Genomic DNA, 14658 nt, shown 5'->3' with positions numbered 1-14658 from the left:
GGCGATGAAAAGGGCCTATTTTGACTACAGTGATGTTTGCCCATATTTGCGAGAACACCTTAAAAAATCATATATTACACTGTAAATGGGTGACTAGCATGATACATGATTTCAATTGCAATAAGTACACCTTTAAAAATTGTATATTACACTTTAAATGGGTGACTAGCATGATACATGATTTCAATTGCAATAAAGCTGTTTTAAAATAAAAAATGAAAGAGGATGAAATCATTACAAAACATTAGAAAAGATTTAAGGGCCAAGGATGAAAATGCGGATAAAGGAAAGAAGGTGACTCTATGAAGATAGCAGCAAGGGAAAGACAGAGCCAGTGGAGGTGCCACAGACACTAAAAGAGAAACTTTTCAGAAGGACAGAGTGAGAAGTAGAGGCAAGAGACACAGTAAAGTCAAGTAAAGAAAGGATGAGAAGAGATCTAGTGAGTTTGATTATAATCAAGTCTGTGGTCACGAGGACACAGGCAACCGGGCTTCATGCAGAGGTTTGAAGTATGAATGTAAAGTGTTGAAATATTTGAAAGAGAACAGCATTTTAAACTGCTGAGTAAGTTGAATATCATAGGTATTCAAAATATTTATGTAATTTTAAGGATATTCAGTTTATTCTTCAGAAAATGTCTTAATTCAACCCCTATGTCTGAGTTTCCGAAAGACAGTATTGACCAAGTTCACATTCAGCATTAAGTCTTCTGCTTTTATTGTAGAACAAGTAGAGGCAACATTCTATATTAGTTTAAGATTATTACTGGAAAGTTAACTGGAACACCTATTTGAAAACAACAAACATATTTTTTGTCATCAATCTCTTTACATTCTACGAAGACACTTTGCTTTATCTTCTCACTAATGTCAGCCGTTAAAGAAATACTGTCTGACACTCTGACATGGATATCATGAACTACAGAGATACATTTGGAGCTCCAATTTGGCAATTCCTTACTGAATTCTTTCCTGTAATACCAGAGAATCTGCATATATTCAAATACCACCACCCTTGCCCTGCTATTCATCTGTATTTCTACATCTTCTCTGAATGCATGTGATCCATTTCTATTTCTACTTTTCCATGTTAACAAAGAGACACTTAAGTCCTTATAAAATCCATTGTAAAATAAACGGGTTATTCAACTGAACTCACCTGAGCTATGTTCATTTTCTGCTGCTCCTGGAAGAAGGTTAAAAACTGTAAAGGTTCCACTAGGGAGGAAGAAAAAGAAATGGGGTCATGAGAAACCTGGCTGCTTTACAACTCCTATATTCATGGCTTTGAATATCTCATAATACCAGCAGGAGAAAAGGCTTCCCTATGGAATAATGGCCCCTTGAGAAGGAACAGGAAGAACCACACAGAGGCAGCACCGTCTGAACATGTGCATGTCTTATGGGGGCTTAACCTTGCATTTTCAGAGTAAGGTAAACTGCTTTTTGTCAATCATATAACAATGTATGCCCCCTTATGACCAATTAAAACAAAAATTTTTTAATATGTAACTAAAATAAAGGATGAGTTAAAAAAAAAAATTCAGGTACCACATAGGTGAAACCTTCTAATTTCATTAAAACTAGTCTCAAAAAACTACTCAGGCTGGATTGTTCATCAAGTTCTTGTTGTCTTTACACCTTAAGAATTTGCACAGAAAACTCTGAAATTAAAATGGGATGCTTTATGCAAGAAATATATTTTTTAACTTTTTGTTCCAAGTTGTTTGCAGTTTCTAAAAAAGATCTCTTAATAAGATGTTTATAGTACTTACCTGTGTGAGTAAACAGCACTGTGTTGCTGTTTGATACTACCCAAAAATCTTTCATTTTTGGCCCGATATTTTTGGGCTCCCAAAAGGTGTCCAATATAAAAAACTTTTCTTCTACTATCATTTTGTCATCTCCATGTTCAGGAAAGAGGGAGCATCAGCATAACTCTAAATGCCACATGTAGTGATGCACATGGTATGAGAACAGCTCAGAATCTGGAAGAGTGGGGACAGAAACAAAGAAAACATGGTGCTGTTTAGGATTTCATCAGCTCTGCTGGATACACCTTCCCTGAACATCATCTTCACTAGCCATCCAGTGAAGTGCTTTTCTCTGCAGCCTGACAGTCACCCATCCCTCTCAACCCCAAGCTGGTCCACAGATTCCACTGTCACACAGTCTGTGGTGGCTTCTGGACATGGAGGCTTCCGGACGTGGAGGCATCACCAGGTTTTACTCATGCTACTCAGGGATCAAAACCTGCTTCTGGTGTTGCAAACCAGGACCTGCACCTTTCCAGCAGGGATGAAGGGTTGTTCTTCCAAGTGGCAGTTCGTAGGGCTCCTCTTTCCGGACTTAAAAGAGTTACTCTGCACCACGGAGGGGTGGGATCTAAGCCTGAGAAACAAATTCACTTCATTTGATACCTTCATCCAACACTCTAAACCTGACCTTTTGGAATTCACCAGAAATGTACTATCCAGTACTATAGCCATTAGCTGCACGCAACTACTATACCTGAAGTGTAGCTAGTGCCACAAATCAAAATAATATTTTGAATGTACTGAATTTAATATCATCAGTAGAATTAACTTCACCTCCTTTCATTTTTACTGTTGCTACTAAAATTTTTTTAATAATATTTTTTGTATTATATTTGCATTATCTTTCTGTTGGCCCAAAAATGCATAAGAATATCAGACTGGGCCTTTGAGGATGGAGACAGCCTGGACAGCGCAGGAAGGTGCAAGCAGCTCAGTATGACCCAGAAGCTATGGAGAAAACCCACAAATCCCAGGATAGACTTACCACCTGATTAGATTCTGTCCGCATTCATGTCACAATCGTATCTCTGGGAAGTTGAGGGCAGACAATTCGGTTAACTGCTCCAAAGGTTGCAACTCTAGATTTGGGTCAGGGAGGATACTAGGAAGAGCAAGAGAGAGTAAAATCTATATTTGCATCCTACCTCTGTCACCCACCAGCTTGTGCCCTGGGGTATAACATTCCGCCCCATGAAGGTCCTTTCACCTGAGGAATGTCACGTTTATACCGACAAGTAGGTTTTTGTGAGCGTTAAATGAAATAAATGAAGGGAACAAAGTGTTTTCTGATAGCCGCTTTACATAGTGATTACAAGCATCTGAGAAAATGTTTTGCAAACGATACCTTAATTCTCAAAAGAACTGCACGAATCACCATTAGTAAGTAGCCTCACGTTCATCGTGAACGTCATAAAGATGCAGTCTCCTCTCGCCACCTGCACTCCCCGCACCAGGCCTCAAGGAGCACCCTCTCCACATCAGGACTCAGCCCCACCGGCGCCGCGGGATCTGAAGGGGCGGACCCCGTAAGCACGGACTGGGGGAAGGGAGGGCCTACCTGACCGTCCGCTGGATTTCCCGTTCCTGCACCCCAGACAGACGCCTATATGACCTTCATAGGCCCAGTGTTCTCACCGTGGGCAGGGCAGCGCAGTCTCCGCAACCGCACACACCCAGCGACCTGATGACCGCGAGCCTCTCAAGCCAGTCTGGGCGGACCGAAGGCCCCGGGACTGGAGTGCACATGCGCGGAGTGAGAGCCGAAAAATCTGTTCCCAGAGGGCTCCGCGGTAGCCCCACACCTTCAAGACTACATTGCCCATGAAGCCTTGGGAGCGTGGGACGTAATTTTTGAAGCGTTTTCGCTTCGTTAGCCAGTTGGAAGACGTGAAAATTGGACCTGACCCCAGGAAACTCTTGAATACCAGAGACTTGGGTTTAAAATTCAACATTAGAGCCTAAAAACACACTGCAAAACGTGGTTATGGATCAGATCCTGGTTAGAAAAACAACAGCTGCAAGAGACAATTGGGGAAACATGACGATAAATAGATATTAGGAATATTAAAGAAAATTGCCATTACCTTGGTTAGTGAGATAATATTTGGAGGTATAGGAAATTATTTTTTGACGCTACCTAATGAGATAGTTAAAATTATGAAATCGTGTATTTGCAATTTATTTTTAAAAATTAACCAAAAGAATAAGAGAAAGCAAATAGGGCTTACTCATTAAATCTGTGTAATATGTGTGTATGATGCTCATTGTACTATGTCTGCTATTCGGAGTGTTTGAATTTATTTTTAATCCGTAATAAAAGACTTGTGCTGGGTGGGGAAGGGCGAAAGGAGGTTAGGGAGTTTAATGCCGCTCCAGAAGTGTACCTTTTAAAATCAAGTTGCCAAAAGAAGTAAAGGTGCACACAAGTGTCTCTTTCATAGCTATGAAATAGAACACATACGACAATGTGGTGCCAGCATTACATCAAAAGAGGAACATCTGTGACCAGCAGGGCGGGGGAGGCAATAATCTACTTTGGTTCAAATTATACAAGTCATACATGAAAGTATATACAATCGGAAATAAGAAAAATATTATTGCGTCGATTTCGCATTTCCATAGGTAAACTTTCTTTGAAATTTAATATGTGCACACATCAAATTGAGACATATGGACAATAACATAATTATGCTTTCTAGTAGACTTTTTGAGAAATTTTAAGCTTACGGAATAATTGAGCAGAAAGCACAGAGTTCCCATGTACCCCTCTCTCATCACCCCACACAGTTTCTCCTGTTATTGACATTTACATTAGTGTGGTATATTCAGAAAAAGTAGTAGATGATATACTATTACTAGCTAAAGCCCATAGTTTACATTAGCAGTCACTCTGTTGTACAGTTTTATGAGTTTTATCAAATGCATAATGTCATCTGGCATGATATCCAGCGTTACATTATCATACGGAATAGTTTCACTGCCTACAAATCTCCTGTGCTCTTTATTCAAACTCTCCCCTCTTGCTTGCCCATCCTGAACTCCTGGTAGCCGCTCACCTTTTTACTGCCTCAACAATATTACCTTTTGGAAATGACATGCACTTAGAATCATATACTAAGTAGCCTTTTAAGAGTGGCTTCTTTCGCTTAGGAAATGCATTTAAGTTTTCTTCATGTCTTTTCGTGGCTCTTTTTTTATTCTTTGGAACATATTCCATTGTATGGATGTACACAGTCTGTTTATTTGCTCATCTACTGAAGGACATCTTGGTTGCTGCCAAGTGTTTCCAATTGTGAATAAAACCATAGACATTTTTGTGTAAGTTTTCAAAACAATTGAGTAATTGCCAAGGAGTGCAATTGCTAGATTGTGTAGTAGAGACTAGGTTTAGCTTTATAAGAAAGTGCCACACTGTCTTCCAAAAGTGAATGTATCATTTTGCATTCTCACCAGTAATGAAAGAGAGGTCTCCTGCTCTATAGCCTCACCAGCATTAAGTGTTGCCAAGTGTTTTGGACTTTGGCCATTGTAGTAGGCCAAAGTCCAAAATAATAGGTGTGTACTGGTATCTTCTAATTTGCAATTCTCTAATGACATCTGATGCTGGGCTTCTTTTCATAGGCCTATTTGCCATAAGCATATCTTTTGCGAAGTGTCTGTTCAACTCTACCCCAATTTTTGTCGAATTGTTCATTTCCTTATTGTTGAATTTTAAGAGTTATTTGTATGTTTTGGATAAAATTCCTTTACCAAATATGTCTGCTGCAAATATTTTCTCTCGGTCTGAGACTGTCTTTTCATTTTCTTGACATTATTCCACAGAGCAGAAGTTTTTAATTCTGGTGAAGTGACACTGATCAGTTTCTTAATTCATGGATTACACTTTTGATATGATGTAAAACTTTGCCAAGCTCAAGGCCACCTAGGTCGTCTTCTATGTCATCTTCTAGAAGTTTTATACTTTTCCATTTTATTTCTAAGTTTCTTGTAGTCCATTTTGAGTTTATTTTTGTGACTGTGTAAGGTCTGTTTCTATGTTTATTTTTCTTTGCTTTAATCTTTTTAACTCAAGGAACTGCCAAACTCTCATCGAATATTCTCATTTCTCAGCAGAATATATGCTATGTCTATTTTGCAATTATATTACAATTATTTCATGAGTTCTCCTTCCTATGTATTTCTATTACCATTGGAATTGTAATAAAATATCCAAAATAGCCACACACTCTTCACTGAATATGTCATATTAAAATGTTTTTGTACGTATTCTTCATAAATTTGGTAATTTATTATTAAACAGAGATGTAATCCTATTGCAAATTAATTGTATCCTTTTTAGATAATATATTCAAGGTATTTAGCATAGTCCCCATTATTAAATTTTATTAATGTATAAATAAACATGTATTTATCTTTGCATTTCAGCTTACCATATAGGACAATAAATAAAATAATTCCTTCAATGTGAACACAATATTTTTACTGAAAAAATTAAATATTGCTTGAAGGAAGACATCTGAGTGCAGCAGAGACAAGGGTTGAAGTTCTAGCCTGTCTCTGTGAACGTGGGAAAGTTATTTAAATTATCTGAGCCTCATTTTCCATGTTTGGTCAGTGAAGGAACTGGTCTATTATTTCAGCCAGTTTAATCTTGGTTCTTAGATTTTCAAGCCAGTATCTAGACATAGCTATTTTACTGAAATTCCGTTTTTCTTTTCAGCAAGACTATTCACCCTGATCACTGGCAAATACTCGTCATCTAAGGAACAGCTCAAGACATGCTACATAGCTTACGAATGAGCAAGGAAATAATCCTGCTTGAAGCATTTGTATTTTTTCTTTTTGGAGAAATCGATAGGGACTTCCCATTGCTGGGCATACAAGATTTAGGGCTTACTTTTTCCTGAAATCTATAGAAGGGTAAGCCAGAGCAATGTTCATAGTGGGAGAAGAAGAAATTTTACAGATAAAGGGTATCATGTTCGACAATCACAGAGTAGGCTCCTTAAATTATTATTATTATAGTCTTGTCTTCTTTTTTCTTGCCATTCTGATTGAGTGTCCTCGGCTTCCCATCCTCTATATCAGTGGTTTGATCCTCTTCTCCATCCACTCTGTTTATTCCATCTAATATACTCTTCATCCCAGATAATGTGTTCTTCATTTCTGACTGGTTCTCTTTTATAATTTCCATTTCCGTTTTATGTTTTTTATCTCTTTGTTGAATTCATCTACACTTCCCCTAAGTTCAACGAGCATCTTTATAACCAGTGTTTTCAACTCTGCATCTGTTAGGTTGCTTGACTCCATTATTTCTGGATCTCTGTTCTGTTGTCTCATATGGTTTCTGCTTCTTTGTCTTCCCGTTTTGGCTACTTTTCTGTGTCTGTTTCTATGTACTAAGCGAAGCTCTTAGGTCTCCTGGTCTTATTAGTGCAGCTTTGAGTGGTAGGTATCCAGTGGCACAGTCCTGAGAGGAGTTCACCTCCAGGCCAAACTTAGCCCCTACCCCTCCGAGGTCACCTGTTATTTCATGAGTTCTCCTTCAGCAAGCAATCCCCAGATGCTGTGCTTATTGTTGCCTCAAAAGGCCACACCAGAAGCTGAGGCTAGCTGCCACCAGTGTGAGTCTAGGCACTGCTCGGCAAGGAGCACCTGACTCACTGAAGATACACCTATTTATGGCTTGGGTGGCGTTACGAGTTGGGGGAGGTGGAGTTTCAGAGAAATCCTCTGGACGGAGAGACCTGTGTTATCCAGTGTGATGATGTCTCCACTATGGCAGTGCTGAGTCTGCACCCTGGGAGTGGGTAAAGCTCAACAGAGGAACAGTGGACACTGCCAGAACTTCTGCCAGCGGTGGGGGGAGCCTCGCCATCGCCCTCACTCGGATAACACAGTGTTGCCCTATTAGTCCCTGAGCAGCTGAACTAGCACTGGTGCTCAGAGCAAACAGGTCCACCGCAAAAGTCCACTTGCGGACCCGACCTCTTTAAGAGGCATCTGTAGTGGCTGCAGCCTCCGTCTTACTCAGCTGCTAGATCCAGGCAGCCTAGCGTCCTCGCCTTGTCCTACCTTCTGCTGTTGCAGGGTGATTTCTTAGTTCTCCCTCTAGTTGTATGGCTTGTTCATCAAGATCCCAGGTGATTTTTCCATGCTGCTGCTCCTTGTTTCCATCGCAATTTTGATTTGGTCACCAGAAGGATGAACAGAGTCTCTATCATCCATGCCATTTGTTCCTCCTTATTCATAAGTTTTTAATGACAAAATCCTGAAGTATATTTTATATGAAACTTTAAAAAATGACAAAATCCTGAAGTATATTTTAAATGAAACTTTAAAAATTTTTGTTAAATCACAAGGTATGCTTTATTTATATTAGTATTAGAAGATTGCTTTTTTATAACGTGTGATGAATTTTATATGATGTATCTTTCCAATTATTTAAAACTTAAATAATTATGTACTTCTTATATTAAATTAGTATTTATATCCTGGGATTTAGAGATTACTCTATAAGCATTTTTTTTTAAATCAAATTAAGAATTATTTTATGAAGTTTGGATTTACACATATGCTCTTTGCCATTCACGGATAAAACTGTGAATAATAGGAAATGAAGTTTCAGTGTCCTTCTAACTCCAGTGTCATCGAGACTGGTTTGCTCCCTAAGAATAGCTATAAAAGTGTGTTTTTTTCTTCTTTTTCTTTTAATGATGAGGCTTTATGTCTATAACTCTTTGTGTTCTTGACATATCTGAGACAAGGAAATGCCCCCAACATATGTAAAATTATTACTGAGCACATTGAAAGATCATATACTTCACTTTTGAAACAAAGTTTCAAATTTAATGTTCTGTTAAAGCAAATTGTTTGCAATGCAAAGCCTTTTATTTATGCATTTATTGTTTTGTTACATTGCAATAGACACGATTCAATTTGTTTTAAAAATTGATGAATGGGGTATCTTTAAAAGAAACGGTATTTTTTTTTTAAATAAATGACTTCCACTTTATAGCAATAGGTAATTAAGAACATTAGGATACATATTGAAAGTATTTTACAACAAATAAATTAGTGGAATAATTATTTTTTTCTTTCTGTCAATCTCACTTTCTCCAGGTGGACATTTCTGCAACATGCTTTGAACTAGTAAATGAATACTCTATTTCTGTTAGAAACAGAGGTAAATCCAATCCGGCAACCACATGGAAAAGTTGTGAAACATTTTAAAAGGTAAATATAAAATTCTAGCTACTAAATTCAACAAATGAGAGATCCTGAGAACCGGGAAAGGGTCAAGACTGTCAGCTTAGTCACATTTGTCCACGTAGAAGAGATACTCCAAAATCTTCATAGTAAAATGGCAGAACATTGTTTATCATTGGCCTTTGAGATGAACTGTAAGTGGTAAAGAGAGTACCTACTGCTTGAAATCATCTCTTATTATTGATGGATTCAGTGAGTTTTATACATTGTCATTCTATGTCATTGTACCAGAAATGGGCCATGTAGGTAAGATTTCAATGCAGTTATGACAGGTTCCCTAGCCTGATGTTCATACAAGGAAGAGATTAGAATTCTGAATATAAGCTAGCATTCTCAACCTGTTGTCCAAGTAGGTTATTGAATAGCACAAAGATTTCACAAAAATAAATGTTAAATGTTTCAGCCAGCCTTAATAGTAGATACCAATAATAAAAATGTCAGAAGTCTGAGAACAACCTACTGCAGCAGAAGTGTTGATGAATACTTCACAAGAAAGCTCAGATTGAGAAGTGGAAAAGTAAAAAGAGTTACTTGAGAGTGTGTAATAAACAAAGCTGTTTTGTAAGTAGACCACTTTTACAATAACCAAACCATATTCTAAGAACTGTCATGAACCAAAATATAATCATGACACTTATAAGTAGGGTGCCTGTACACTCCAATTTTGCTGAGACAATCCTGGTTCATGGTTTTTATCCTGTTGTATTTATTAACAATGGCCCATTTCATTCTCTAAAGCGTGCTGCTTTTATTACAATTAGATCATTATGGTGCTAGTTATCAATTTATTACCTCTCAGTTCCAAATTCACCTGTTCATTATCTGCTTTGTAATAATGGACTGGATTTTAAGCAAGCATGATGTTGAGCCTGTCAGTAGAGGGACGTTGCTGGAAGGAGATTGCAAGAGGAAGAGACTTCTCCTGGTTTGGGTACTTTCATTTTGTTTTCTTCTTGATTCTGCTGCGCTACTTCCAGAGGTGTTCTTTCCCAGTTGTGCCAGTGCACAGAGTATCTTGGCAAGTTTTCAGATCCTGCCACAGCCCCATGACCACATGACTGTGGCCCTCTTAGACTTTACCACATGATGTGGGCTCCTGATGCAGCAACTTCCTCTGTATGCCCACCCACTGTCTTCAGATCACTTATACCTCAGATGGTGTGTTTTATTTTATTTTATTTTTTTGCTTGGTAGCTGTAGACCAGCTTTGGCCCAAGAAATCCAGTGACATGTGTCTTATAGCATTATCTAACCATTAATACAGTCGGCAAGCTTCTCCCTGTGTCTTTTGTGTAAAACTATATCTTCTCCATTTCTTAGCATTAGTAAAAGAAACTTAATACAGTTTCATTCAACAGGAATTTAATGCCAGCAGTTTTAATGCCTACTTTTATGCTGGGCAGATTTCCTTCTCTCCATCAAACAACATTTATCTCAAGTTCACCTACTCCCAAAACTTTTCTTATCTTGATTATGTGTGGTTTCAAGTGTTGCAGGAAGCGACACCCGACGGAGGAAATTGGGTGCTTAGACAACTTTTTTAGAGGAAGGAGAATTTATTGCCAGCAAAGAGCATGGGGCTTTCAACAGACCCAAAGCACGAGCTCTCTTTGGTTAGATTTATTACAGTTTATGTTCTTCTGCAGTGTCATGCAAGGGGAACGTGATTCCTTTGTCTGAGGTTTCACATGTGTCTCATGACTCAGAATGCAGAGGGGGAGCTTCAGGTGGGGGCCTGCAAGGTGGGAGGAATTTCCAGACCACTGGTCTTACAGGTCATTTGTCTTGTAGAACCCGCGAACTTGGTGTTATCAGCACTGTTATAGGATTCTCGAACAGAAAGTTGGGACACCGAGGCAATAAGCAGGAAGCAGCAATTATTAATGTTGGCACCTGCTCAGCAGATTCCTATCTAAAGCTGAACTCCAATTGTAACATAACAGGTAGTTTTATAAAGACTTGTTATTTCTGCATAGCTACAGAGATCAAGAAGAACATTAGTTGGTTGGCAAAGCCATGAATCATCAGATATAAGCTGGAAAGTCCTTGAGGTGAGGGTGGTAGATATGGGAAAACCTGTTAGCTAGAGAGTCCTGGAAGTGGGGGGAGAAGGCAGTTAGGAATGGACTTTAACTGGCTGAGTCGGTCATTTCTGCAAGCCCTTTCCTTTGCATTTTTCAGATGCCTCCTCTCCTCTCTTCATGCATGTTTCTCAAAGTACAGGTACAACTTCATCTATGAAAAACATACCTTTTTATATGTCTGAAAAAGAAAGCTGGTAGCACGTTTGGGTAATCTGGCCTTCTTTCTCACATCTTCAGAAAGCTTATTTCTCAACGCATTATGACAAATTCCATCTTTCAAGAGTGAACTCATATTGACAAAGCTCATGAGGCTGGCATGTTTATCAGAATGCCATCTTAATGAGATATAAAATGAGAATGAATATTCCCAGTCCTGGGACGCCTTCTCCTGGGACGCCTTCTCCTGCGACGCCTTCTCCTGCAACTGTGCAGATACAGATTACATGATCATTCCTGTAAGACTTTATCACATGCATTTGCTTGCTCTCGTTGTGCTCTGGCTCTTTTTTCCTTTCTGTTATACAGTGTTTGTTGTATATCTGTGTGTGTGTGCATGCACATATGTAAAACGCTGTGTTGGAGAACAATAATGACAGCACCCTTTTGCTTCTTCATATGAGTTCTTTTCTGTCAACACATGAACCAAATTATGGGTGTCACTCTGTTCCTTTTCCATTTAAAATTACTCTGAAGATTAAGGAAAACATCATATGTAGCTGTCAATCACATACTTTGTATATGGAAAACCATTTACATTGCACAAATGAAAACAGTGGTTATGAATCAAACGCATCATTTTAATAAACATATCTTTTCTTAAAATTATCAAAAATTCACAGTTGTGGGGGGTGGCTCCATAGTGTAGTGGTTAGCATTCTGCTTTACACGCAGAAGGTCCTGGATTCATGCCCCAGGTGGAGTAACGGATCATACCCCTTAAGAACTGGATCTCTGAAAGTGGGGCATCTCCTCCCATGCACTCACAGTGCACCCGAGGCCTGGCTCCCCCGGTGCACTTTGGGGGCCTGGTTCCCCTGGGGCCTGGTGCACCTGGGGGGCCTGGCGCACCCAGGGTATGATCCGTGACGCCACCTGGGTCACGAATCCAGGACCTTCTGCGTGTAAAGCAGACTGCTAACCACTACACAATGGAGCCACCCCCCACAACTGTGTATTTTTGATAAGGCAAATCCTTTAATTTTTCCTGGAAAATTGATACATGATATTTCAAATAATTGTGTGGACTCATATCTGTTTGGCAACAAAATATAGATAAGAAATTGCTATGAAATTATTTTAACATCCCTGCTCTTTCAAATATAGAAGCCTTAATAAGATTGATATTTATTATTTATGTCTATATCAGTTTATATATATGTATCTATGCTTTTGTCAAAACTCATAATTCTCAGTAAGAAAAACAGGTCAGAAAAAAATGGTGAAGATGGTAGAGGCTCTGTTCATCCCTCTGGCAACCGACTCAAAGTTGTGACAGAAACAAGAAGCAAACAGCATGGAAAATTGCCTGGGATCTAGATGAACAAGCCATACAACTAGGGAGAGAACTAAGAACTCACCCTGCAACAGCAGAAAGTAGGACCGGGTGAGGACGCAAGGCTAACCGACCCAAGCGGAGAAGTGGGACAGAGGCAGCAGCAGATGCCTCTTAAAGGGGCTGTGTCTCCGAGCGAACTTTTGCAGCGACGGACATACTTGCTCTGAGCACGAGCACTGGTTTGACTGCACAGAAGTCACCAGGGACTTAAAGGGGAACACTGAGCTGTTGGAGTGAAGGCTGAAGGGAGACTCGCTCTGTACAGAAGTGCCTTCAGTATCCATTATTCCTTCCTGCTCCAGTGTGTAGATTCAGCGCCGCCACATCTGAGACATCATCAAACTGGAAAATAGAGGTTGCAGAATCCTTGAAACTGTGCCTCCCCCTTCTTGTGGCTCCACCCAAGCCACATCCAGCTGTGTCCCTGCTTAGACAGGTGCCCCTTGCCGAGCAGTGCCTAGACTCACACTGGTGGCAGCTAGCCTCAGCTTCTGGTGTGGCCTTTTGAGGCAACAATAAGCACAGCATCTGGGGATTGCTTGCTGAATCTTAACAGGTGACCTCGGAGGGGTAGGGGCTAAGTTTGGCCTGGAGGTGAACTCCTCTCAGGACTGTGCCACTGGATACCTACCACTCAAAGCTGCACTAATAAGACCAGGAGACCTAAGAGCTTCGCTTAGTACATAGAAACAGACACAGAAAAGTAGCCAAAACGGGAAGACAAAGAAGCAGAAACCATATGAGACAACAGAACAGAGATCCAGAAATAATGGAGTCAAGCAACCTAACAGATGCAGAGTTGAAAACACTGGTTATAAAGATGCTCGTTGAACTTAGGGGAAGTGTAGATGAATTCAACAAAGAGATAAAAAACATAAAACGGAAATGGAAATTATAAAAGAGAACCAGTCAGAAATGAAGAACACATTATCTGGGATGAAGAGTATATTAGATGGAATAAACAGAGTGGATGGAGAAGAGGATCAAACCACTGATATAGAGGATGGGAAGCCGAGGACACTCAATCAGAATGGCAAGAAAAAAGAAGACAAGACTATAATAATAATAATTTAAGGAGCCTACTCTGTGATTGTCGAACATGATACCCTTTATCTGTAAAATTTCTTCTTCTCCCACTATGAACATTGCTCTGGCTTACCCTTCTATAGATTTCAGGAAAAAGTAAGCCCTAAATCTTGTATGCCCAGCAATGGGAAGTCCCTATCGATTTCTCCAAAAAGAAAAAATACAAATGCTTCAAGCAGGATTATTTCCTTGCTCATTCGTAAGCTATGTAGCATGTCTTGAGCTGTTCCTTAGATGACGAGTATTTGCCAGTGATCAGGGTGAATAGTCTTGCTGAAAAGAAAAACGGAATTTCAGTAAAATAGCTATGTCTAGATACTGGCTTGAAAATCTAAGAACCAAGATTAAACTGGCTGAAATAATAGACCAGTTCCTTCACTGACCAAACATGGAAAATGAGGCTCAGATAATTTAAATAACTTTCCCACGTTCACAGAGACAGGCTAGAACTTCAACCCTTGTCTCTGCTGCACTCAGATGTCTTCCTTCAAGCAATATTTAATTTTTTCAGTAAAAATATTGTGTTCACATTGAAGGAATTATTTTATTTATTGTCCTATATGGTAAGCTGAAATGCAAAGATAAATACATGTTTATTTATACATTAATAAAATTTAATAATGGGGACTATGCTAAATACCTTGAATATATTATCTAAAAAGGATACAATTAATTTGCAATAGGATTACATCTCTGTTTAATAATAAATTACCAAATTTATGAAGAATACGTACAAAAACATTTTAATATGACATATTCAGTGAAGAGTGTGTGGCTATTTTGGATATTTTATTACAATTCCAATGGTAATAGAAATACATAGGAAGGAGAACTCATGAAATAAT

The 14658-nt window shown here is 39.1% G+C and overlaps 1 protein-coding gene across 1 annotated transcript in view; it reads right to left on the bottom strand.

The window, feature by feature from the left end:
• The window catches only part of LOC120587039 (uncharacterized), a 47284-nt gene extending 43747 nt beyond the window's left edge, over nt 1–3537 (bottom strand). The window contains exons 1-4 of the mRNA XM_039843646.1: nt 3378–3537; nt 2805–2921; nt 1778–1990; nt 1162–1220 (exon numbers count right to left, since the gene is read on the bottom strand). Coding sequence (XP_039699580.1) covers nt 1162–1220; nt 1778–1898 — 180 coding nt within the window. The 5' untranslated portion in view covers nt 1899–1990; nt 2805–2921; nt 3378–3537. The remainder of the gene's footprint in view (nt 1–1161; nt 1221–1777; nt 1991–2804; nt 2922–3377) is intronic.
• Between the last annotated feature and the right edge of the window lie 11121 nt (nt 3538–14658).

This window comes from Pteropus medius, unplaced genomic scaffold (assembly GCF_902729225.1).
Source record: "Pteropus medius unplaced genomic scaffold, Ma_sr-lr_union100, whole genome shotgun sequence".
Classification (NCBI taxonomy): domain Eukaryota; kingdom Metazoa; phylum Chordata; class Mammalia; order Chiroptera; family Pteropodidae; genus Pteropus; species Pteropus medius.
Note: the sequence above shows the minus strand (reverse complement) of the source record. Positions and strands in the feature narration are given on the sequence as shown.